Source organism: Cottoperca gobio, chromosome 23 (assembly GCF_900634415.1).
Source record: "Cottoperca gobio chromosome 23, fCotGob3.1, whole genome shotgun sequence".
Lineage (NCBI taxonomy): Eukaryota > Metazoa > Chordata > Actinopteri > Perciformes > Bovichtidae > Cottoperca > Cottoperca gobio.
This window is the reverse complement of record NC_041377.1, coordinates 6,264,937-6,291,971: the sequence shown is the minus strand read 5'-3', so window position 1 is coordinate 6,291,971 and position 27,035 is coordinate 6,264,937. Positions and strand designations below refer to the sequence as shown.

At 40.9% G+C, this 27,035-nt stretch overlaps 2 protein-coding genes and 1 long non-coding RNA gene across 5 annotated transcripts in view; 1 reads left to right on the top strand and 2 right to left on the bottom strand.

Annotated features, from left to right (window-relative positions):
• LOC115028256 (putative homeodomain transcription factor 2) overlaps nt 1–11,048 on the top strand; it is a 34,850-nt gene extending 23,802 nt beyond the window's left edge. For 2 of the 3 annotated variants that reach the window (XM_029461897.1, XM_029461896.1), the window contains 17 exons: nt 894–963; nt 1,319–1,477; nt 1,851–2,016; nt 3,668–3,829; nt 5,027–5,255; nt 5,509–5,655; nt 5,762–5,918; nt 6,062–6,132; nt 6,234–6,362; nt 6,449–6,534; nt 6,721–6,913; nt 7,031–7,162; nt 7,390–7,476; nt 7,915–8,070; nt 8,150–8,245; nt 8,374–8,499; nt 8,663–11,048. In XM_029461897.1, coding sequence (XP_029317757.1) covers nt 894–963; nt 1,319–1,477; nt 1,851–2,016; nt 3,668–3,829; nt 5,027–5,255; nt 5,509–5,655; nt 5,762–5,918; nt 6,062–6,132; nt 6,234–6,362; nt 6,449–6,534; nt 6,721–6,913; nt 7,031–7,162; nt 7,390–7,476; nt 7,915–8,070; nt 8,150–8,245; nt 8,374–8,499; nt 8,663–8,683 — 2,187 coding nt within the window. In that variant the 3' untranslated portion in view covers nt 8,684–11,048. The remainder of the gene's footprint in view (nt 1–893; nt 964–1,318; nt 1,478–1,850; nt 2,017–3,667; nt 3,830–5,026; nt 5,256–5,508; nt 5,656–5,761; nt 5,919–6,061; nt 6,133–6,233; nt 6,363–6,448; nt 6,535–6,720; nt 6,914–7,030; nt 7,163–7,389; nt 7,477–7,914; nt 8,071–8,149; nt 8,246–8,373; nt 8,500–8,662) is intronic. The other variant, XM_029461898.1, reaches the window with a different exon arrangement.
• On the bottom strand, nt 8,055–12,281 carry LOC115028258 (uncharacterized). Its single transcript, XR_003834549.1, has 3 exons — nt 12,095–12,281; nt 9,414–9,446; nt 8,055–8,161 (listed from the first exon to the last, which is right to left on the bottom strand). It is a non-coding gene; the product is annotated as an uncharacterized LOC115028258 (long non-coding RNA).
• Nucleotides 12,282–13,122: 841 nt separating this feature from the next.
• On the bottom strand, nt 13,123–26,723 carry adipor2 (adiponectin receptor 2). Its single transcript, XM_029462512.1, has 8 exons — nt 26,720–26,723; nt 25,429–25,655; nt 17,867–18,046; nt 16,879–17,050; nt 16,270–16,456; nt 15,952–16,139; nt 15,570–15,763; nt 13,123–15,407 (listed from the first exon to the last, which is right to left on the bottom strand). Exons 1-8 carry the CDS (start codon nt 26,721–26,723, stop codon nt 15,279–15,281), a joined length of 1,281 nt encoding a protein of 426 aa, XP_029318372.1. The 3' UTR covers nt 13,123–15,278.
• Nucleotides 26,724–27,035: the final 312 nt, after the last annotated feature.

The following is a 27,035-nucleotide window of genomic DNA, read 5'->3' as shown; positions in this document are numbered from 1 at the left end:
ATAATGTAGTCAAAACATTAATTTGATTGGTTTGGATGGGAACATTTGTGTGTGTGTGTGTGTGTGTGTCTGTGTCTGTGTGTGTTGTCACATGTTGTAAACCCAGCACTGCAGTCATTGTGTTTATCTAGAGCCATTGATAAGAAACCTCATTAAAAAACAAACGGTATTTGCAGGTTGCTCACCATAGAGCTTAACCACACACACCTTTTAAACGTCTTCATTGTTTTTTCTGCTGTCACTCAGAGAGGAAGGAGTTTATAACTTACAGCCGCTGATAAAATGTCAGCTGTAGTTTGTCACTACAGCTGACAGAGCAGTCACACACACATACACACTAACCGATGATGCGTGTGTATGCATCATAGGAAGAAGTGAGTGGTTGGCACAGGAAGTCGGCGTGCCACAAGGGGAGTGTTATTCTCAGGGTCATAAACTACACAACGCACCAACTTTTAAAGCTGTAACAATAAACCTCACTGCGATGACTGACTGCTGTAATACAATGTTTTTTAATGACGCAGCTAAAAGGGATGTTTTTTCTTCTTCTTTTATCCTCCTAACTCTTTAATAAATGCAAAGTAGAGAAGGAGACTCGACATTTAGACCGACGTAATGCATTAAAGTGCAGAAACATGTTTTCCACATCAGTTGAATCTAGTAGATGTGAGTAGATGCCCATGCAGTGAAGTGGAGAATAGAGCCAGTAGCTGTGAGCCTGAATGCACGGTGTGCCTCCTCAAACACTGTGTGTGTGTGTGTGTGTGTTCATGAAGGCATAAATGCATGAGAAGCCTCCTGTAGTTGACTTCCTGTGTGCGGTAACATGTGTGTATTAATAATTTCTGTCTTTATCTAGCGTTGAATCCGTGTCTCTCTGTCTCCTCCTGCAGGGCTTGAGGAACAAGCCAAAAAAGACAGGACATGTCAAACCAGACCTTATAGATGTGGACTTGGTTAGAGGTGAGAAGTGTGTGTGTGTGTGTGTGTGTGTGTCTGTGTGTCTGTGTCTGTCTCACATTCATCACATTTTCATTTAACCATCAAATCAGTCAAATGTATCCATTGCTTTATCTTTGCACAGATAGACAGAACAGATAATCAAGAAAGAAATGCAGTAAGAGCAGATACACAGAAAGAGGGGGGTGGAGGGTGGAGTATAAATAAGATCTGCAGAGATAGTAGAGGAGGAAAGGTTTGAAAAGGAAGAAGCCAAGGATTAAAAGATAAACACACTGCTGACTCCAGTATGTGGTGAGCTTCTGGCTTCACTGGTTCTTCTCCTTAAAGTGTGTGTATTCATTCTCTTACTCCGAAGGTTCGGCCTTTGCCAAGGCCAAACCAGAGAGTCCGTGGACGTCCCTAACCCGGAAAGGCATCGTCAGAGTCGTCTGCTTCCCGTTCTTTTATCGATGGTGGATCCAGGTCACCTCCAGAACCATTTTCCTCTTACTGCTGGCTCTCTATCTGCTGCAAGGTATGTGTGACTGTGTGAGTGTGCACCTTCCCCACACCAAGGAGGGGGAGGTTATGTCAGTGGTCTTTGTTTCTTATATTCAGACTTTAAAAATATGTTGTCCGCCGGTTGGTTTGGCTTAGTTGAAGCTAATGGTTGAATTTTTATTCTATTGTTTGTGTATGTTGCACTTACATTTGTTTGGCTTAATCAAAGCTGTTGTTCTGCACTTAAAGGATTTCACCTATTTGAAGCTGATGTACTGATGTATATTCCTGCTGTTCGGAGTCGTATCCTCATGATTGTTTGCACTTATTGTAAATCTCTTTGGACATAAGCGTCATCTAAATGAACTGTAATGTAATGTCCGCGCTCGCTCCTCTCTCCCCTGCAGCGGCAGCAACAGTCCTGTATGTGACCATCCCCCAGCCTCATGGGATACCGACCACCGAGGTGTTTGGAGCCATCTGGCTCATGTTGCTGCTGGGCACCGTCCACTGTCAGATCGTCTCCACCAGGACCCCGAAACCTGCCTCCAGCAGCGGGGGGAAGAGACGCAGGTAATGATGGGGGGGAAAGAAAAGAGGGAATGAAAACAGAAAGAAACGGTGAGATCTGTCTAAGGCGAGCAGTGCCGAAAGTAAAGGGGAACTGATGCGGAGCTGGAGAGGGGGGGGGGGGAATGGAAGGAGACCAAGCAGAGGATAGAAAAAGAGGAGAAGCAGCTGGAGTGAGAAATAGATTAATCATACAGGAGATGAAGGAATCTTAATATATCTAAATATTAGAGGACACCACACCCTGACAGTCCCACGGGAAATGACGAGCACGAGATAAAGAAAGAGGGGAGGAAGGAAGCTCTATATCTTTTGTTGCTGGATTGTATTCGTCCCTGCTGTTTGCTTTCTACTAACTTCTCAGTCGGCTTCTTTCACAAAAGATCCAAGTGAACAGAAGCATCTTTATCATGGAGAGAGTTTCTGTAAACATCAGCAGACTCTTCTCAGCTTAATTCTAAATGATTCTAATCTTGACAGTAATGTATTTGCAAGAATTAGGACCAGCAGAAGAGGATGTTGTGATCTTGAAAGCCTTGAAATCTCTCCATGATAAATCCAACGTCACTGGTTAAAGACAAATGGGTTTCATTGTGTGTGAAAGTAGAAAGGAGTTTGCTTTACTTGGTGTGTTTTTTTTGTAGTTTTTAGACTTGCAGTTTGTGGTGTAAAGCTCGTCAGTGTGTGGCTGCTGTTTCACAATGATCGAAGACAATTTTCAGACTCTTGGGAAGAAAATTGGACCATGCCACAGTTTTGGAAAGGGTTGTGGGGGAGCGAGGTAATAGTGTTTGCTCCTTCACTGAATCAGCCGTGGGTATTTATTAAGGAACGGGGGAAAAGTCATGAAAAGGGTACAATTATATCTACACAAAGTTGAGTCTGTTCCTCGGAACATTTCCCTGTATCCGTCTCTCTTTTCTTCATCCGAGTCTTATTGACATTTCATCTCATAGACAGAGAGAACTCAGTCTCTTAGGCAGCATTCAATCTCATGATTCAAAAACATCAACATCCTGTTTATCTTGTCTTTTCATTTAAAAATCAAAAGACAAGAATCGTGTCCTTCTCCTCTCCTCTGTGTCCTTTATCCAATATTTCAGGAGCAATTCTGCAAAATCTAACTTTTACGTTAATATCCTGCAAAAGTAGACTCTGAAGTAAAGTTCTTCACAAACATTTTTGGAAATGTGATGCTTCCTAATCGCATCTTAAAGTAAGTTTTTAACCTGATTTTACAGTTTTAGAAACCCTTCAAAAGAGCCCTTTATTTAGTGTCTTTATTTGTCTTTCATGAATACAGGACAATGATCGTCTTTTAGTCACCTCAGATCATGTCTTCAGATCACATTTTCTCTTGATATTACTAGTTTTTTTTCTAAATATCTACTTTTGCAGAATAATAACGTATAAGAGGATTCTGGTAGAATTAGCCTTTTAACTGTATCAGCCTCTGTGTCCAGCGGGTGCCTGAGTTTTGGTTACCGGTGCTGTGCTGTTTGAATCTTAAATTAAAATCATTGCGAACGCCTGATTAAATTTCAATGACAAGATGCAGCCAGGTTCCCGGTGGACACACTGCTGTAGATTCAAGTCTTCTTAGTCTCCAGGTCCTCTCTAAGTCTCTCCACCCTCTATTCTTTCCAAACTGAAGGAAGTTGAGGAAGGCAGCTCAGATGGAGGTGCATAGGGAAGGCGACGGGTCTAGCACTACCGATAACACACAGGAGGGGGCGCCACACTCCCACTCAGCCAGCACCACATACAGCCTGGGCACTCTCTTCCAAGATTTCTGGCATGATATCTGTAAAGCTGGGTGTGTATTTCGTTTCCCAACTTCCTAAACTGAGATGATGTACACAGACAGGACTGGGGTTCAGTTCACCAAATGATCCTGTCAATTAAAAAATGTTTAAAGGGTAAAATCAGTCAACTCCAAATCAAATGATGACATTTTGTCACAAGTTATGTGTCCAACCAGTAAAAAGTCTTACTGGTTACTCCACTCTATTCTATTCTTATTATGTTTGAACTGAAATACCAAGTTGAAAACTGAATCCCAGCCTCGACTCAGACCTGACCTGGGAGTCTTCAGCTGCAACATCACTTCCTCTCCTAGCACATCGGAAACTTTGATGTTGATATGCAACATTGGATTATTGGCTGTACAACTATTAATTCCTGAGCCAGCAAAATGTAGCAACAAAAGCAATCTTTGGTCTCAAGCTGTTTTCAGTGAGGAACGGAGGGATTTTGCAGCTGATTGTGATGTGCATGACTTGCTGACTAAGCTATGTTCAAAAGAAGCATGGGGGAAAGAAATCTACCATAAATCAACTATCTGAAAGTTTCAGAGGCTAAATTGTCACCCTCTTTTTAAAACAATGAAATGTCTATAATTGGAATTTGATGCGTCTCAGACGAGTACCTCCTCCCCAAGCTTCTACTTTGACCAGCTTTCAGCAGACTGCATCAGTGTGGAACGTTTCAGAACACTAAATAATTAGATTATCTCTCAAAACCTTTGTATTGAGCGGCTATATTTCACATTCATGGTTCATGTTGCATTGGAGTCATTAGGTTAAGGTGATATCTAAATATAATAGAGTATAAAAAGTATCTAAATACAGAATCATTTGTATAAAAACAAACTATGGAGTTGCTCTACGTGTTGCACAGTTTAAGATACAGTAGTTACTTGATTCAGTGTTTTTATACCTAATCCATTCATTCATTAGCTTACATCATGTTTTGTGCAACACGTTCTCTCCAATATTGGCGTTTACAATTTTGTATGAATGTTCCCTAGTGTTGTGTTGAATGCATCCTGTTTGTGCGATTTATCTCACTGCATGTCTGCTTCTGAGACTGAACTTCTTAACTGGTAAACTCACTGCGCTGCTGTGTTTTTATCTAAATATCTGTCCGTATCCATCTGTCCATCTATACATGTCTCTTTTCTATCAATCTCTCGCTTTTTCTTCTACTCTTCGTCCTTCCCTTCCTCCTCTAGATCTAAGAAGTCCAAACTGTCCATCGACAAGTCGACAGAGACAGACAACGGATATGTGTCGCTGGACGGCCGGGTGACCAATCGCAGCAGCGAGGAGGGGCTTCAGCTCCACGAGCAGCAATGTGATTTGCCAAACAGAGCCGACGAGGTCTCCTGGACCTCAGTCGTCCAGCCTGCGCACAATCACACACCCCGCAGCAAGGGACTGATGCTGGCAAGCGGCAATAAGGTAATTCATCAAACCAGAGATTTACTGTTCAACTACAGACCCACACAATGTCTGTCTCTCCAGGATTTGGCTGACATGAAGAAGAAAGGTCCAAAGAACTCTTTTGGTAAAAAAGTTTAAAAAGCCTTGCACCTTTCTTCTCTTTTGCACTTTTCTGTTTCCTAACAAAGAGCACCTTCGTTACACACATTTGAACTTCTGAGCACTCTGGACCTTTTTCTTTTTTGTCTGATGTGCCTTTTGTGTCTTTTAGGAGCCAGCATCAGATGAGGCGTCCAGTGAGGAGGACCCTGAAGCATCCTACAGCGCCCTCCGCAGGGGAGTTGAAAGAATGAACAGCGACTGTACACTCAGAAACCGCAAGAATACACACCACTACAAGAAAAACTACGCTGTGGAGGTAAACGCACAAAAGCCAACACGCAGTTTAATCAATATATATCAGAACATTTTAAAACGGGACATACAGTAGGTGCCATTCACAATCCCTCCCATCTGTTTGTCAGGATGTCCCCAAGTCCGGCACCAGCTGCAGCTCCAGATGTTCCAGTCTGAGGACTCAGGACTCAGAGAGCACGCGACACGAGTCTGAGACAGAGGACCTGATGTGGGAAGACTTCCTGCACTGTGCCGAGTGCAGATCGTCCTGCACCTCAGAGACAGGTCAGAAGACGAGATTAGTAGAAGCAAATGTATACGGCTTAAGAAGCATTTGTGTATGGAGTTGATTTACCTGCTTACCGCCCTTGTCCATAGATAACCTGTTGATTTGTATATTGAAACTAATACTGTGACTCTTCTTACAGAGGGAGAAGGAGGAGGGACTCCTGTCTGCCCCCCTGCTAAAAAGGAATACAGAGACGATCCTTTCCATCAGGTCTGTAAACCCATTTGATTGCATTAGGATTTACTACAGAGCAAAACGTTGCAGTAAACAGACGGGTCGATAACAATGTTGCGTATGTTTTCCTCCCTCAGGGTCACGCTCCCTGGCTGCACAGCTCTCACCCCGGCTTGGAGAGAGTGAGTGCCATAGTGTGGGAGGGAAATGAGTGTAAGAAGGCCGACATGTCCGTCCTGGAGATCAGCGGTATGATCATGAACAGAGTGAGTGACAATTCCTACATACATTTAATGTTTTACTTTGTCTACGAGAAAGAAATATCTACTTATTTCAGTGTTTCCCTACACAGGTGAACATCTACACTCCTGGTATTGGGTACCAGGTGTTTGGGAACCTGGTTTCAGTGACGCTTGGCCTCACACCTTTTGTGTACAGGTACTGCTGCTACAACATACGTCCTCTCAATATCTTAAATTTGCGGGAATCCCTTTTTAAATAATTAATGCTTTTAATTAACTCTAAAAAGAGTCAAATAACGTGGAAAGAAATGGACTGGAGAATTTATAATTTTTTTTTTTTTTTTATAAATGATGTTGGTTTCCTCTCATCCGTTTCCTGCAGGCTTGCTCAGTACCGTGACTTTGATCAGCTGATGTCGCTCTCACCCAATGAGCTGCTGTCTGTGGCTCTGGGGGGCGGGTCTGGATCCGATGCCTTGGTCATCACCATGGTAACACTCAGCTTCCTGGTGCGTGTTTGCCTTATATGGCTCTTCTTCTTCCTGCTCAGTGTCGCTGAGAGGACCTACAAACAGGTGAGACGATAAAACTATTTTTTAACGGTGACACTGCAAGAGTTTCTTTAGTTGGCATGACGCTTAGTTAGATCTTTCTGTTCTGATCAAACGTATTAATGGTCATGTGTGTTTCAGAGGCTACTGTTTGCCAAGCTGTTTGGTCACCTGACTTCAGCCCGCCGAGCCAGGAAGTCTGAAGTCCCACATTTTAGACTGAAGAAAGTTCAGAACATCAAGATGTGGCTGTCGTTGCGCTCCTACCTCAAAGTACGTCACTGATGATGCACTGTTGTGTAGCTGGAGAAGAAGTTCAGCCTCTCACTTTAAGAGCATGCGCTGTGTCTAACTGGAAACATTTACATCCACGTTAAATGCTTTTTCAACATTTCTATTTATGAAATTCTCTGTTCATTTGGGAGTTGGCACATACATCTGTATGACTGAAATGTATAGACACAGAAACTGAGTGTAACTCCGTACTGATGCCTTTGCAGAGACGAGGCCCTCAGCGTTCAGTGGATGTGATCGTGTCATCTGCCTTCCTGCTCACTCTGTCTGTTGTCTTCATCTGCTGTGCCCAGGTAATAGTTATGATCACATACCAGCAACACAACTACAGTTTCAATGTCTAGAATATGTCACAGACACATTTATTTTGAACTCGATACGTTCCGTTTCTATTTCCAATGCCAATTCTATTTATTCTGGCAGCGCAGTGACTGTGTTGTTGACCTTGTCTATGCTAGAAGCTGTTCAATTATACTGCCTACATGCACAGGAGCTATTAGAGACAATTCCCATGACCAGCAGCGTTCTCTCCTTCCCAGTGTACGTAATGGAGATTATTTATAAAATGAAAACGTATTGTGTGGATGTAGCCTTAGTGCATTGCTGTCTTTTTTTAATACTACTGCTGGGAGGCACCTAAATTAGTTTTTTATTCTACACATAGTAGCTTTAAATGAATTAGAAAGCGTGTTGCCTAAGACTGAATAGTGTGCTTGCCTCTCTTCCTCCAGTTGCTCCACATCCATGAAACGTTCCTGGAGTGTCACTATAACTGGGAGCTGGTGATCTGGTGCTCCAGTCTGTCTCTGTTCCTGCTCAGGTTCGTCACTCTAGGCTCCGAGACCAGCAAGAAGTACAGCAACACCTCCATACTGCTCACCGAACAGGTACACACAGACAATAATGCATAACCACACAGCAGACGCGTCTTCAAACACTGACGGTGATCCATTGCGTGTTTCACAGATCAACCTGTATCTGAAGATGGAGAAAAAGCCAAACAAGAAAGAGGAGCTGACACTGGTGAACAATGTCTTAAAACTGGCTACCAAACTGCTCAAGGTACCGTTTTTAAAACTACATTTTGTTATCCCTAATTATTCTGTACACTCTGACAGTTGAGGCAGAACTCTTTTTGTTCAAATACACCTCATAATCTTAACTCTCTCTCTCTCTCTCTCCCTCCCCAGGAGTTGGATACTCCTTTCAGGTTGTATGGTTTGACTATGAACCCTCTGCTCTACAACATCACCCAGGTGGTCATCCTGTCCGCCGTGTCGGGAGTCATATCTGACCTGTTAGGATTTAACCTGAAGGTAAGTGCCAGTTTAAAGTCACGCCATGTCAGTCATAAGTGGATACACACACACACAACTCTTTAACTACTCAACATAATTTAGTTAAAATTTGTAATTTTACTTTGTACTTTGTACACACACATTACATGTATATGAATCCTGTTTTTCTTCCTCTTCACAGCTGTGGAAGATTAAATCGTGACAGTGAACAGAAACGGCGTGACCTTCACTCTCACTGACTGAAAGACTGAACGTCGGTCTCGACATATCGGAGTGCTTCACCTTCAACGTTCTCACTTTGTGCAATTCGAAAACTATTTATTTACCCACTCAGTGTTTTTATTTTGAGCTGTAGGTCGTTCCATTTTTGCTATATTTTACTTGTCTACAAAAAGTGTTAGTATTATTATTATTAAGCATAACATATGTTTAACATGATGGTTACGTTCTCAGCTGCATTTGCAACAGTTCAGTTTTCATTCAGCTCGTTCACGTATTTGAAGGCAAAGTATTGAGCTGCCGATGGGACAACAATTATTTTTGTGTTTTATTTGCTTAAACTGAAAATTCCATATATTAAGTAAAAAGTTTCAAACCGTTACGACCTTAAAGTGTGTTACAAAAAAACAGTCCAGCAACTTTGTTGGTCTCTAGTTTAACGGCAACCGGTTAAATTTTGATAAATGAATTTATTAAAGATGCTTCAAACCACAGTATGTCCTCATAAAACTACAGTTGCGGTATTATTTCATATTTGGCTGCATTGGTGCACTGAAATTAAAGATACATATGCTGTAATTCCTGACATTTGATAAAATAACCTAATACCTATTCATACCACTCAAGAGTTATTTAAAAAATAATTCATCTGCAGGTAAAGTTGTTATTTTGCTGGCTCACCTGAGACCATTGTTTCCGTGTTTCGTTCTTACCGGGGAGAGGTGAAATGCCAGACGACATCAGCGCTGCAAAAAAACAATCAGAAATATGACATTTAACAGAAACCTGACAATCGTTTTGTTTTTTAAGGAGTTTTAAATGTCATGACCCAGATCAGTGGGTTTGACAGTATTTCTAGTATTACATGTGTACTGCAGGTAATCACACGGATTATCTGGTTAAAATGACTTGCTTGGACATTGGCCTTTTCCCTGCATGTGAAGCTAGTTAGTAAACATAAGATCACTTCCTTGTTTATCTGCTTAGATCTGAGTCACATGTCGTTTCTGTGTAAATGTACACAGATGTGTCTCAGACGGGCCGCGGTCAAATAGTCTTTTTATTGCTTCGGAAGTAACCGAGCGAAATTACCCGGAAGTATCTAAGTAAGTGGCATAGTATCTTTTTTTGTCTCCTTTTAGCATTTTAACCGAGTGTGACATTTTTGCTCTATAATATTGGCCAACAAGGAAACACATATTTTGTATAAATCTGAAAATGACAACTTGTAAATAAACTTGACGCAAAATGACACAGATTTATAAGTTCCCTAAAGATTAAACTATCTGATGTCTAATCTATAGAAAACAGTGAATGAGTAAAAAAAAAACACTTATTTATTCAGCTTATTGGAGGTCATCTGACAAAAAGGAGGAATCTTCTGTGTTGACCACGTGACGCCAGGAGTCGATGATGCATCCTGCACACCAGAACAGCACGAGGCGTTTAGCTCCTGAACTATCAGTTTGTGTCGGCCAACAATAGACCGTTCCTTCATGTCAATTAGTTTAGAGATTTGTATAGAATTTGATAAACTCCCAGAGATGATTAGACGATAGATTCATGTGCATGACTTTTGACAGTGATCAAAAGTGAAAGTCAGTTAGCCTCTCTGCCTGTCACACGTTTCTAAACACTGCAGTTAAAACAGGTCTGAACGTGAAATGAAGATTTGCACTTTAAAGATAGATTTAAAGAATAGAAGTTACGTTTTGTTTCAACGTCAAGAGATTTTTTTTGTACCTCACCTGCTTGACACAGTACATGTTTGCTGTTCAAGCGAATGCTAGCTCTGAACTTAAGAATATTGTATCGACAATTCACAAAATCCCACTCGGTACATGAAGTTATCATACCCACAGAAACCATCTTAAATGTGATAAGAATTCTGTATTTGCCTCAGTTAACGAGTTAGCGTTTGACTAACTTTATTTATACAAATAAAGTAAAGTAATCATCTTCAGTTTGTTTACGGGGGGAAAACCAAAGTGCTTATTGTAATGTTTGTTTTTGTTTGTCTCTGCTGGAAAAAAGAATGTATTTGCAGCATTATGCTTTAAAATATATTTGTTTCCCTTTGGAAATACTTTAAGTGTATTATTGTGTGCTTTTTGTTCATTTGTAAATGTTTCTCACGCTCGTTAGAAAGCAGGGGCACGTTTTACTGTGTTTTTAAAAGGAACAAATAAGTTTGAAATGTATGTATGAAGATGAATCTAGGTAAAGGACTCTATGTTGTGATTCTGTTTTCAAAGAGTCTGAATATTTAGATTTTTTTTTTTGTGAACTGGTCTGTCCACAAGGTCTACATTTTTATAATAAAAATAAATGGATGTTGACACATTGTTTTCAGTATCCACTTGTCAATATAACGTTTTATCCTAAGACATGGTTGGTGGGGGGTTAATGTAATTACACAGCACAGTTTAAAGAGTCAAATCAACACAGGAATTGATGCTACAATATGAACTTTTATAATATTTTTAATGAATTATGACATACTATACTAAATCTTTATCATGATACTTATGGCATACTATTCAAATCATTTTTATGACTGACATTTGCATGGCATACTATACATGACTTTTTAATACATACATTTTAATGGCAAACTATACAAAATGTTTTACATTTTAAATACTATAACTAAATTGTATTTTACTATGCTATCACTTCTTTAATGGCAGACTATACTATGACTTTATGATTATTCAATTACTTTGTTAATGTCATTGTCATGGCATACTATACCATGACATTTAGTTTGACATACTATTCTATGTAATTGTTATGACATACTATACTATGACTTTAAACATTTTAATGGCATACTATACTTTTTGTATTATACTTGTATGCAATACTACGACTTATTATTATTTATTTTAATCATATCTTTGACATACTATGCTATCACTTTTTTTTAATGGCATAACATAATGACTCATATTTTTATGGCATGATATACCTTGATATTTTTTTATCACATTATTTATGGCATACTATGACTTTGTTTTTACATATTTTAATAGCATGCTATGCTATGATTTTATCGTATTTTTATGGCATACTATAACTTGATTATTTACTTTTATTACTGACATTTTCATGGCATACTATAACTTGATTATTTACTTTTATTACTGACATGTTCATGGCATACTATACTATTAATATTTGTTTATATATTTTAATGACCTATGGATATACCGTGACTATTTTAATTACATTTGTTATAGCATATTATACTACGACTTGTTTTTATTTGTATTATTTTATGGCATAATATACCTTGACTTTATCATATTGTTTTATGGCATACTATTCTATAAAAAAATTGTAAAACAATTTCATGGTATACTATACACCGGAAGTGAGTGTGTTAGTTTACCTGGATGGCGAGGATGAACGTAGAGTGGTGGAACCTCAGTTTGCTATCGCTGTGTCTCGAGCTCAAGCGCGTGCACTGCTTCACGTTTCCAGTTTTAATATACAATATATTTCAACGTAAATGAAACTAAAAACCGAAACTATACCAAAGGGAGAGGTTACAACACCGACCTGCTTCTTCTACAGACGTGCTCTCAACTTTATCCGCCCCACAGGTGTTCCACATAATGCTCCCGGCTACCAACACAAGCCCAACCCACTTCATCCAGACCAGCCAATCAATGAACCCACTTCATCCAGACCAGCCAATCAATGAACCCACTTCATCCAGGCCAGCCAATCAATGAACCCACTTCATCCAGACCAGCCAATCAATGAACCCACTTCATCCAATCATTGACATGCATCTGAATTAAGCGTCCACTTTGAGCAGGGGCCTACACTGTTATGGTATACTATACGACTTTTATTTTAATAACATACTATACTGACCAATTACACATTTTGTATGAGATACTGTACATTGAATTTTCATGTTCTGTGAGCTGATCAGAATTTCTTGCTTGATTGTATTACTGTATTTTAACTACAGAAAAGACAACTGTCCCTAGTGTAATTCAAATTATTTTTGTTTTAAAATTATCTAATTTTAAATACAGTTATTAAAGTAAAACATACACATCTTTTGGAAAGAAGTAACTGAGGAAAAAATTGTCAATAAAGAGGTTCACAATAAGAAAAGAAAAGCACTTGAAATCTATACATAGTATTATATATTATATATATTTAATTGGCCTACTACACAAATGTATACAGTACAATAAAAAAAACAAAGATTCTGTTTATAAAAATGTAAGTAATCTCAAAGCAAATACTGCTTTTTAAAAAATCATTATGATTATTAAAAATAATTAGCTATTTAACTAAACATAAGAGGAATAAAGTCCAAGTGACAAGCTTATTATATCAAGTACTTTTATGTCATGTTTCAGTGCGGTGCACATACTAACCACTAACAAGACAAAGTGACAGTTTCAAAAAACCTTTTTATTAGAACAATACAGCAGATATAAAGGTCTATTGCAATCAAACACTCCCCATCAGAAAGGAATGTGTGCTTCAACAGACAAAATGCACTCCCCAAGAGAAAATAAATTATAAAGTAGATAGCAGATAGATAGAAAAACAGAATGAAGAAAAGAAAAACTGAGAAATTGTGTTCAAATTCCTGGTCAGAAAAAGCTGCCATCAAATAGAAACTTACAAACCTAAATTTGAAACAGTCATAGACATAGTTTATGATAAGCTCAGAATTTAAGTGTTTCCATTGTGCAGGAGCAAGATTTTGGTATTGCCAGAAAAAGACACAAAAGTTCACTTTGTTTTAATCTCCAAGTCTCCATATCGGAGGCAGATCATGTGCCCTTTAAGTCGTTAACGTTATGATCTTTTCTTTGCTATTTGTAGGGCGAGAGACTTGGTACGTTGGGCCTCTCTCCCCTAACCTCACATGATCTCTGGCTTAAATCAAAGAAACCATTGATAAATAATAGAAAAGAAAAAAAAAGAGAAATTAAAGCTTTAAATAATAATTCCAAAAACAGCAGTGGATAAATTAAAATGCAATCCAATCAAAAAGAAAAACATGTTTTAAGACACGGTATCCAAAGGGCAATGAACTGCATCTGTACTGTAATTATACTGCAGTTTTACCAAAATTCGGTGTATGACTCTGGGGTCTTGTTTATAAAAAATATCTTCCAAGTTATCCTTGATATGTTTTAACAAGTCATTTAAGGGCATGTCATAGAAAAGAATAAACTTATTTTATTGGCATGGAACTTACTTTTATCTTTAGACATATATCAGAGAAGATACATGGAAATGGCTACATATCAAAGAGGACTCTTTTATACATCATAGTTTTGACTTTAGATTTGGTTTTAAGCACAAATGTTCACATGAGAACGTTTTATTCATGAGGCCCGATTTGAGATCTGTGCTCCGGCTCTGTGATGCTTGACAAACATGAGTGCACAGGGGTCAACACAAAAGTGGGGAGAAAACTGGAGGAGAGGACGAGTCGCTCCGCTGTCTCCTCGCTTATATTTTTAAGGTTTTTAGGTCAGAAAAGTGTCACTTCCCACTGCACTGGAGACAAAACGCCAGCAAGTTTTAAAGTCACTGTTTGTTTGATAAGATTCAGATGTTGTGCTGTATATTTCAACCTTGCCTCCACCTGTCATCCTTGCATATACAGACTACATGACGTTTTTGAAGCGCTTCCCTTCGACCGCGGTATTATAGTGTTATTCACACCATTGTACCTCGCTGCTAGAGCTGGTAGAACACCTCTCCTCGTCGTCTTTAGTGGATACATCTAACATTTTTATTTATTCTTGCCATCATGTTATAACTTTTTTTTGATTTTTTTCATATACATTTCATACAAATCTATAACCCAAAATTTAGAAATCTTATTTACATGGAAAACGTTTTTTTCTTTTTTTTTTTTACTTTAAAAGTGATTATTAACCCACTTCCCATCATCTCACCCTGCAACCTTCACAATCACGGAATAAAGCCACTCAATTCTTTTTCTTTTTTTGATAATTGAATTAAAGTTTGACATAGAAAACAGGATTCATCAAAAAACACCCCAAAATGTCTTTCGTTTTTTTTTTTTTTAAAAGCCACAATTATGCTTCCTTTTCAAATCAAAAGCATCAAACTCTTAAACGTCAGAACTCAACACAGAAGAAAACGTAGCATTAATGAAGGGAGGTTTTGAAAGCCTCGCCTCCCGACCACACAAACAGAGATACTTCCTGGAAAGAGCAGAAACTGGTTTATAAAACACACCGTTTGAGTGGTTTTATAAATCGAAGCAACAGAGCCAGAGGAGACGAGATGGACAGACAGATAGTCAGACAGACAGACAGAGAATAAAAACCCTCGTCAGTCAGTTTTAATAGCACCCCCTGGGAGGCCATCCTGTGTATTATGCACACGGACACACACCAGACAAGTCACGCCGGTCTTCAGTTTAGGGGGAGAGCGCGTGTTCATGTCTTGTTATGTTTTGTGTGTGTGTGTGTGTGTGCGTGTGTAATTCTGTGCAAATTATGGGAACCAGTGCCTCCCCGTAAAATGTGTGTGAGTGAACGACTGAGTCAGTGTGTGCGTTAGAGAGTGTCGTCCTCCGCACAGCCCCCCCCTGCCTTGTGGCGGAACTCCTGCAGGTTGGAGACGCCATGGAAATGAACGAAAGCTCCTGCGACCACCAAGATGTGGAACAGCTGGTGGGAGTGGAACTAGGGAAGAGAGAGGACGATAGACAGAGAGAAATAGAGTCAATTAAATGTGTTGGAGAGAAAACAGGGTGACACAAAGAGCGACGCTCCTTCTTTGGCATTGCTTTAGAGAATGCGTCCTTAATATTTTGTGGCATGTGTGTGTATTTGTTAGTCACTTACCCAGATGTCACACTTGCCAGGGAAGAACCTCTCAGGGATGCGAGCGGCGTACAGACAGGCTCCAGTGATGTAGAGCGTCGCCATGAGCAGCAGCCAGCCCATCTGACCCATGGTGGTCGCTTTGATCAGACCCTCGCTGATGACAAAGTGCAGAGTGGGAACCACGCCGCTCAGACCCAGACCCACAAACACTCCTAAACACAGACAGAGGGGGGGAGACGTTGTGAATAATTGTAGTAAAATAATAAATTTTTGGCCACTTGGGGGCAACGCAGCAAGCTATTAACACAACCCTGACCTACTGTACTCACGTTATAGGGTAACATTAAAGATACTCCAAGGAATGAATGAATTAAAGATATGCATCTTGGCACCATCTCACCTGCTCTGACTCCTCTGTACTGCGGCGTGGCGAAGAAGTCACACTGGGAGACGGTGATGGCGGACAATCCCAGTATGCACACCACTATCAGGTAGATGAAGCGAGGCTGAGGGGAGCAGTAGAACGAGTAGTACAACCAGGGGACGAACGAGCCCATGATCAGGAAGGCGATCCCACTGTAGTCCAACCTAGACACGGGACAACACCGAGAGGATGATTACAGACATGATTTTTATTTATTTGAGCTTTAAGGACATTTTTCCTGCTGTACAATGTTAGATAGTGTCATCTGTGCGTTTGCAGGATGGCGCGTCTTACTTGGAGAAGACTCTGGAGACGCCCTCAGAGTGGCAGTAGACTGTGTGGAAGAGCCAGGAGAAGGAGAGGCAGAGAATGGCTCCCAGGAAAAACATCCCGATCACCACCTTCTCCTGGACCGGAGCCACGAATGACATGTTGGGCCTGAACATGTACATCAGACCCAGGAAGAGGAAAAACAAACAGCCTGCAGAGAGAGAGCAAGAGACAAGGAGAGACATTAGACACAGTGAAAATTAAATATTAAATAAAGATAAATAACTACAAATGCTGCCGTCACATATAGATCAGAATTTACCAATTAAAGCAAAGGTAAAGACAAAAACAAGATAAGTAGCATCAATAGTATTCACTATTTACACATCTCACTCAAATCACAAAGGCCTGTTGGTGCAGTACCTCTGTTTAACCACTAGGGGGGAGCAGACACTCACACAGTTGTTTCTAAGTCAGAAGACACTAAACTGCCTCTTCAAAAGGAAAAATGGATGCTTTGGCTTAAACCAATTGTAGACACAACAAATAACTTTAAACCAAAGCAGGCAAAACAAAAATCCAACTAATTCTAACAGAGACTGTAAGGGCACATGATCCCGTTATGTGTACTACCTAGCAGATGTGTCCAGATGTTTCCCGTCTCTGTGTGGATTCTGAAGATGCTCTTGAAGCAGGCGCGGAACGAAGGCATGGGTGGCCTGTGGCCGTGAAGCAGGAAGTCGTTGTCCTTCAGCCAATCGGGGAGCACGTCGTGAGGCATGACGCGCCACCGGCCTTCCCACACCTGATTGGTTAATTAAAGACACAGATAGAAACATCACAAGTTTAGAAAAACAACCTGAGTGCTGGGGTGAATAGAAAACGTTAATGACTCCAATCAAATTGTCCTTTATGAGAAGCAGCTGGTTGTTTACTGAATGTCCTTTAAATAGGATGTGTGTGTGTGTGTGTGTAAGAGGGGAGTAGAGTGTGTGATCACGAGTGTGTGTAGAGTCAAATGAACGGTATCAAGGTCAAATGGTGTAAATAAATGTTGCCCTACTTGTTCATTTCCATTTAAAGAATAATGCCACACGTTTCTTTATTAACTTTGCACTCTCAAACTACCTTGTGAAACTCTTATCACTATTGAACTGCTTGATGTTCCAGTTTGGAAAGCGCCCAGACTCATGAAACAATATTCTGTATAAGAGATAAAAACATTCTTTGAATGATAAACCCCAGCACACAGAACTCTGTCTTCATTGTGTCTTTATTGGTTTCTTTTACTATGTGGTTTTATTGAATGTTATTATAAAAGCGCCTTGGTAGAACAAACATCGCACTTGGGAAGATTACCAAATGTAGTGGGTTTTGAAGGTGTGGTGCTCTAAAACGTCCGTAGAGATTACAGATCACCTGGCAGACGCTCTTATCCAGAGCGACTTACAGAGAACTAAGTACAGGGACAGTCCCCCTGGAGCAGCTCAGGGTTAAATACGTTGCTCAGGGGTACAACGGTGGCAGCCTGGTATTGAACTCACAACCATTGTTGTATTTGGAAGCCGTACCACTAGGCCATCACCACCCGCCAGATAAGTTAGGGCCGTGTGTTCTTTACCTTGTGTACAAACTCCTCCATCCTCTCCATGGCATGGTGAGCCTGCAGCAGCGGAGTCATTCCCATGAAACCTTCATCACTGCTCTTCTCATCCTCTTCCTCCTCCTCCTTCTCCTCTCCTTCCGTTCTTCGGTCATCCTCTTCAGTTTTTCTTCTCTCGTCATCGCTCTCTGGGACCCTCTGACAAGAAAACAAACAAACACATAGTTAGGAAAGAGTGATTTTAGAGGACTGGCTGTTTTATGACACCCAGAAGTGTCTGAATTTTAATTCCTTGGAGGTATTTCATCGTTGTTACACGTATGAAGTGAAGAGGGACTGGAGATCGATGTCTCACCTTTAACTTCAACCTTCTACAAGCACATGATATTCACTCCAGACACTTGTGTGATTGTATTGATTCCCAGTTTGCATGATTCTGCTCTCACATGCAAATGAAATTCAACATGACAATAGTTCTTCCTTGCAGGGTTATCAGTGATCATTTTGCATAATCTGCTGCTGACCAGTGACAACAGAAACAGTCACCTCAATGCACCAAGTGAAGAAGAGTACGTCATTTCTTGTGTAGTCAATACAGAGCTCATTCGGCGGCAGGGCTGGGAGTCAAGTTTAAATTACATGAGAGCAATGAACTTGATCAGATAATGATCGTGTCACACTTTTTATTGAACTACAAGGTGCACACGTTTACAGTATTCTCCAGCTTTCCCAATTATAATACTTAGTGACCATGCACAACATGTCTTAAACGGTGGTTTAAGACCGTAGTTTTCTTTATTTGACATTAAAGCAGCGGTTCATAACCATTTTGACTTATGCGCCCTTAAAAACAGATTGTGTACCTGTAACCCCCTGCAATAGTATGTATAATGTACAATATAGTATCATATGCATTAACGCATGAGTGATTTCAACCTCTCAGATTATGTCATTTGACATTTTGAAGAAAAAAAACATTGATGTGTGGATTCATCTGGACAAAATGTATATTGTGCTGCCCACGCAACAAAGACGCGCTGTGAACACACAATATAGATTTCTCTAACGCCAACACAGACACACACTCTTGACCACAGACACACACTCTTGACCACACACACACACACACACACACACACACACCGGCCACGTTCTGCTGAAAGAAAGTAATTAGAAAAGCTTCCTGTTCTTTTTATTACTCCCGAGGTGGAAGGAGGGGGAGGGAACAAAAGAGAGCCAAGAGTGAGAAAATTAGAAAAGAAAGCATAGACAAAGATAGACAAGAAAGGCAGAAAGAGCAAGCAGTCCTGTTGTATATATAATGCACGACTAACCCATTTTAAAGACCCACCAGCAAAACCCTGCTGGTGTGTGTGTGTGAGTGTGTGATGACCATAATGTCTCTTCTGTGGACATTTACATGTCTCACACATTCCAAAGTGTTTTAGACACTCAACACTTTCAGCTTGCTAAAGTCCGACTTTGTTAGTCAGACTTCTGCCCGTGTGCCAGTGTACAGTCTGTGCTTAATCATGCATGGGGATGAAGCTCAGTCTGCAGCTCGTAAAGGCCCCGTCACACATATCCGTATGGCAGAAGCGTATGCTGTCCAAATATGTCCAACTCTTCATCGGATGGGAAAAGTGAACGTATACAGATACGCACGTCTAACCTATTGATAGCGCATCACTTACTTATACAAAATGTATCAGACGAATACCCAACGAATGCATAACGTGTACACAAATATGACGTATTGTGGGCGTGCGTATAAACGAGGCGACGGTAGACAAGCTGTCAAGTCAAAAGGTTTACTTCCCAACAACAACAACAACAACAACAGTGATACAGCGGCAGTAGTAAATATAGTACAACATATCAGCAACATGCTGGTGTACGTTGATATAAAGGAAGGTATAAGTAGTATTCGTTAAGAGCAGGCGGTGTTACGCTGGGTGAATACTTACCTACGTAAATTGGACGTATTTGGACACACTTTGAGCTACTTTTCATATACGGCGGCATGTTTCTACCATACAGGAACTGTGTGACAGGGCCGTGTGTCTGGCGTGTTCGACGTATCGTCTGCGTCCTTCAAACGATCACAACTTACCCTTAATTTATATCAACCTATTGCCAATATTTCGTATACGGCAGCATACGTTTCTGTCATACGGATATGTGTGACAGAGCCTTTAAAAAAGGGACACACACACACACACACACACACACACCTGACGGCGAGTAATTGTAAAACCACATTCTCATAAATCCAGTGTTTCCAAAGCTGAGATAAATGTGACTCCTGCCATCGGTGTGTGTGTGTGTGTGTGTGTGTGTGTGTGTGTGTGTGTGTGTGTGTGTGTGTGTGTGTGTGTGTGTGTGTGTGTGTGTGTGTGTGTGTGTGTGTGTGTGTGTGTGTGTGTGTGTAAGCGTCAGTGATTGAGTATACTATGTGAGCAGAGGGTATCTGGGTGACTGCCAAGTAGTCACGTGTGCTCTGCAGTCATTGTGTGTGTGTGTCAGTAAAAACCGCTCATGCATGCATGTAATGTAGGTGTAAGCTTAAATCCAGATGCTGCCAGCCTCGCTGTGGATTGTGAGGTTATTCTTGAAGGGTGTGAATACCTGTGTGTGTGTGTGTGTGTGTGTGTGTGTGTGTGAGAGACAACAAGGTGTCCTCTAGGTGTACTCAAGATGCCATCACTAAATCATATACACTCACAATCACACCTGCACAGATGATGTTGGGCTCACTTTTCTACATGAAGCATGTTGATACACTCAGATACACACCATACGCACAACATACCCACCGCCATTTCACAAAATACACACAGCGAAATAGGACAGCAGCTACCGCAAAAAGCTTTCAGGACAGATTGGAATAGAGGACAGTGTGCCATACACTCCGCCTTAGTTAACACGTACAATACGCAAAAGAAAGCAACACAGGTAGGGAGATAGAGGTGGAGATAGATGGGAAGCATTTAACCTACAAACCCGTTTACGTGATTTATGATCACCTTCGCACTGGAAACCACATTTTTACTGAACCACTAGAGTCTACTGTGCAGTCACACCGTTGTGTTTTCGCTACACCAGGTAGAAAAAGAAAGTGTGCTCGTGAAACTAAATCACATTACTTAAAATCTGAACTAGATTAACATGGTTATCACATGGCCTTATTTTATTAGTGCTAAACCAACACATGAAGTACTGCTGGTGTCATTTAAACAGAAAGCTTGTTACTGCAAGTGGAGATCGTAAAATAATCATTATATGATCGTGAGAAGAATACAGAAAAACATCCAAGGTTGAAAAAGAAAAAAGGGGGGGGAGGCTATTTGCGGGGGCTAAAGTAGCCTTGAGCCGCTGATTTGAGCAGCAGGCTTTAGGAGGTCTGGTAAACTCACTTCTTTATTAAAATTAAATCTGCCACAGAGTGATTTTCTGCTTTGATCTCAAGAATTGTTGTGCTGCACATATAGCATTTAACTGCCTACATGAAACACAGAGGGTTGTGCTGTAAAGAGGAAGCTGAGGGTGTTTGCAGATATTCACAGGAAAACTATACTAAAAATGACACCAGCTGCCAGCTTGACAAAGATTTTGTGCTGTGGAACATGTGTTCAGCTGCACTAAACTCAATGCAGTCTGTGAGAGCGTTGAGGTTCAGCAGCAGGTGATGCAGAGAGTTTGGCTGTAAACTGCTCCGCTGAATTTGCTGTAATCAGATCTAAACGTAGAGAGAAGATACAGACAGGAGGACTGTAGGAGGGAAGTAGGCTACGGTTCTTGGAAGTGTGTGTACATCCAGACACATGTACTTGTACGAATGCAGTATCTCTGCCACATGTGACTCAACCTCAAAGCTTAGGGAGTCAAATTTCGCTCTGTGTGAAAGTGTGTATGTGGTCAAGGATTCCTTAGAAGAAGTGTCCAACCTCGGCTCTGAGAGCTCACTACAGAACAGCTCATTATCAATGACTAAAACTTTCAGAGCAAGCAGGCGGGCTGCTCGTCTGACACGGAGCCAAAATGTGTTGGGTAATGTCGCTTGTTTTCATACAGCAGAGAACAGTTCTCTGTTTTCTAGGGAAAAGATTTCCCGGGAAAAGCCTGAGGGGACCTTTAGGAATACGGAAATCTATTTCATCATAACATACGCAACCTGTTGAAAAGGGAAGTCTATTATCGAGGTAAACATTTGGCTTTAGGGAGAGTTTAGAGAATTCTTACTGCGTACACATTAACAAAGTATTACCAACCTTACATTGTCCATATCATTCACTTTAATACACGGCATATTCAAATCTAGCATTGACTGCTGCGCCATAAGAAGCAAACATGCAGAGAAATTATAATGATAACGGATTGTCACAGTCATTTCTAGATTTTTAGACCTTGTTTAGTATCGTTTGAAAATAACTCAATTCAATGTGTACTGTGGAAACTAGGCCATATATAACTTGTCAAAATAAAAAGTACAGTACAGATTTAGCATTGTATTGAACACAACAGTAACCAAACCAAAACCCATGATGGATAAAGCACCCAGGACTAATCTAGGAGGATATAAAGACAGAAGAACAAGAGGGGAACAAGGAAATCCCTCAAGACACCGGTCTGCTCAAGATTAAACGAGGCAGCTTTTCTTAAAAGCCCCTAAAGACCGATCTCTCCCTCTCTACTTAGAAAACACATATCCAGCTCCCCTCGGACTCATTAACCATTCTGTATGTAGACCTGGCTAATGACTTTTGCCTGACTAACGACTCTTCACATGTACACACACACACACCTGAGACTGTGTGTGTGTGTGCAATCTTCCGCTCTAATTAGTTCTGCTGAGCTCTACAGTGGAAGAGAAGTTTAAGAAGGAAATGAGGGAGGAGGGACATTTAAGGAGTATCTTCCATCTTCCAGCTAAACATGGAACTTTAAACTCAAGGTAAACAAAGTCACATGCTGGCAGTTTGGTACAGTAGAGGGTGGGGCTCCAGGAAATAGCTGCCAGCCAACCAGAATACAGCAGAAACCTTGGACTAACGACAGAAGAGTCTCAATTTATAATGGGCCAAAGAGGGAAGCGCTCACCCTTGTACACCGTAACTCCTGCACAGCACAGACGGAGACATGTGATTCACACATGTACAATGCTCTCTTGGGACAAAGACGCCCAGACCTTCAAAAACAGACACAGTGTTCCAAATACACACGAGCACATGTCCGACTCTTAAAAAGAAAAGCTGTCACAAGACAAACTGTTCTCTCTGTTCTTGCCCGTGACCACGAGGAGGGCGTGAACAATCGGTATTAGCATGGTAAACAAAGCAACACAGTTGGAGGGCTTAAATCAAGGATCTTCATTTTCAAATTTCAAACATTGCTTTTATTTAAAAAGGTTCAGGGTTTGTATATCATATATATTTACCGCAGACATTTTCTATTTATTTAACCTGTATAAATAAAGGCTAAATAAAATATGTGATATACAAACCCTGAACCTTCTTTCAGTTGACAAGGCTTGTTTTCCCATTTTGTTATTGGAACTATAATGAACTTACATACTTCCCCCTTCCAGTGTAGCAGCATGTCAGCGTTACGAGGTCAGATTTTTCTCCCTACAATGTCCGAGGGTTTAGGGCTTTAAGATAACAAGAATGCTAGAATAACTTTCATGACTGGTACAATAAGAGGACGTGAAACTGGATGTGAGATGCAACTGAGGCTGGGTGTCGATGCATGAAAGCAATAAAAACCTTTGGCACAAAGAGAGGATGTGCAGAGGACTCCAAGTTCCAGAAATCGCAAGCATTGTTCGCTGGTATTTGTTCGCCGTTTATTGTTATTTCCCTCGCTAATAAAATTCCGCAGCCGAGTGTCCAGTATGTTTGTTTCATAGTTTGAGTTGCATGTTTACATTGAAGCATCTGTAAAATGTTTCTCTGATAAAACTCTTAAAAAGGAGGACAACATTATCACACTTCGTTGAGTTCTTTGGCTATTTTTAGTCCTCAGCAGGATCTTCTCTCAACGCTGCTGAAGGTCTCATTTTCATTAGTTGTATGAGCACAAACTCACTCGCCTAAAGCTAATGCAATCAAACATTCTTCCAAGTTTTAATGAAATAAATTGAATTAATCTGTAAAAGACACTCAATAGTTTGGTTTGGCAGCTTTAGATAACCAATGCCGATATAAACTGAAAACTATAGGGTTTTAAAGTGTTCATTTTACACGCATCACTATGATACGTTTCAACAGGCGGGGATTGTTTGCAAACACCAGACTCTGATGATCATCCCTGTAGCGAATACAATGAATAGACAAAGAATTAAGATCAAATGGCAATTAAGAGACAGAGAGGCATCCCATCCAATCTGGTGGCAAATATGATGCGTCATGCCAACTCCAACCGCACACTCGAACACCTACACAAAACGCTGAAAGATTCAAAGAGCGGCCCGTAGGGTGTGAAGACACCCTTCCCTCGCTGATTGCGGCATGGGGCCCCTAGCGTCCTCTCAGGTATCCGTGTTGTGTTACAGCAGGTAAAAAGGGCACGCACAAGCAGACACAATACACACACACACAAACACTATTGTGTTTCAGCTCTACAGCTGAATGCCGATAGCCTTTCACACTGAACAACAGACCGGCAGCGTCCTCTGTACACAGACATGCACGCACACATGTCTGCCAAACTTGTTTGATGGTTGCCTTCATGGGATGCTAATCACACAGATTTTTGGATAATGAGTTTGCCTTCCTTCCAGGAAGAAGTCTGTATATAGACATAACAAGCTTATTTTTTAGTGGCTGTGAGTCTCGCACACATTTAATATCCACATCACTTTCCACTTGAGGTGGAACTAAAACCGAACCTCAGGTGAGGCCGAGCCAACCTATCATAACGCACTGTTAATTACTACAGCGCAGAATGACTCATCGTCGTCGTCATTATTTCTGCTTTGCATTGTCTCACATGCCGTCCCAAAACCTTCCTGAACCAACTTAAAATCTTGAATCAGTTCTTACATTTTAGAACGCTCCTTTTCAAAGTGAGGTCAAGTTATCTTCTATTAGCTCGAGTGTTCAAGCTACCTTCTGATATTAGGCCTTTAAAAATGGAACCCTATCATGTACACACATAAAGGCAGCAGACTGTGGTCGACTGCTTAAACCACATTTCCTGTTTCAAGAGAACATTTGAGAGAGCCCGTGTGTTTACACGTGTATCACAGGCTGCTTTGCAAATATACTAATGCAAAATCAATTCCTATTCATGCAACGGTCAAGAAGTGTTGGTTCAGATTTGGGGAAAAACTCCAGTGTTTATGTTTATGCTTCTGTTAATATACAGAAAGACTTTGCTGGTCAGCATCAGTTACAGAATATTATACCTCCCTCCTAACAACTTTTTCATTATTCATGTGAGGGAGTGTGACCAGTAGACCCATGCCGCGCCACATGGCTCTGACCAACCAGATGACAGTGTGTGTGTGTGTGTGTGTGTGTGTGTGTGTGTGTGTGTGTGTGTGTGTGTGTGTGTGTGTGTGTGTGCGAGATACTCACCCCATTGTGTGAGGGGCACTCTGCGGTGCTGAGGTGACTGGTTGGAAAACTAGTGGTGGGCGTGTCCCATTTTTCCCGGGGACTCGTGGGATCTGTAGGCGTGCTGTCTGTCGCATGTTCAATGAGGTTTGAAGTTCTGTGTCGCAGCACGAAGGCCGGGCCCTCGGCCCCACTCGTCTCTCCTCCGTCCAGCTTGAAACGCCGGACCGACCTCCACGGACAGAAGACTTAATGGATGAAGATGAATAAATCCAGATGAGACCGAACCTGAAGTCTTTGGATCTTCACTCAGGACTTTATGGCAGAACGGAGAGGAAGGTAGAAATTGAAGAAGAGAGATGGCAAGTAAGAGAAGGATGGGGAAAGAAAAAAATGTTTAGTCTCCATGATTTAGCTTATCCTTAAGAGTTAAAACAACATATGATTTCCAACATTAAAATAAAATAATTAGTATTATGTGTAGCAGGTTGACAATGAAACATATAAGCCCATAATATAACCAAGACATGTCGAACATTTCTTTAAACCTGAACAATTAAACTCAGTCAAATTCAATTCATAAATATCACAGCCAAAGCATTAGGAAGTCTTCTATTTGGGCTAAAAGAATATAGTGGAGGCATAATCAAGTAGTTCACAGGTCACAGGTTTGATCCTGCAGATATATCATTGTCCACTCCGCACGGCACTTAATTCATTCAGGTTTGCATTAGAGATAAAGATGATGTTGGTTGTTGCTTTATCTCTGTCATTTCATAAAGTTACACGTAGAATCAAAAATACAGGATCCACTAACACTGGCAGCCAATGAGGAGCTGCCAACTTGCTGTCATGGCGAGTTGCTGAGCAACGAGAGGTGTCAAGGACAGGAACAAGAGATTCACACACAGGAAGTAGATGTGTTCCCTGTTACAATCCCTCTTTTCCTCATCGTTTTCTCTAACCACTTCATAGTTTGTCTTCTGCTTTATGAGGAAATGCATCAATATCACTTCACTTCATTTAAAACTGTGTTGAAGAGCAAGGTGGGAAATTAAAATCCAACGCTGCCACTTTTGTGCAGAAACATAATCCTAATTTTGAGGTAAAACTTGTTGTATGAAATGCTACTCTGACAAATCAGGAATAGATTGAATGGTTGCAACACTGCAACTACACAGCTATGAACTTAGATATAAATTAAGTGTGAGGACCTTCACCACAACCTAAACTTGGAGATTGACATGACCGGTTTTGGCCTTTCTAAAAAAAGATCCTTGGGTTAGAAGGTGCTCATGTGTACCTGACCTACCCATTTATATCTGCATGTTTTTACAGCAGCTTGTATCCAAACACTCAGAAGGCCAAGCTTTAATGTACCGTAAATGATGAGAACTGCAGCTGCACATTTATATCAGCATGTCGCACACTGCTGAGATTTGTTTTCTGTCCGTGTCTTCAACACACACTCTCACATACACACACACACACACACACACACACACACACAGCTCCAGAGGGGCAGAGTCAATGTGAACATGCCCCCGAGCACTGGTCCACTTCATTTAAACCATTCCCCTGTGCTACCACAAACATACATAGGGGGATTATAGACTGGGGAGGGGAGG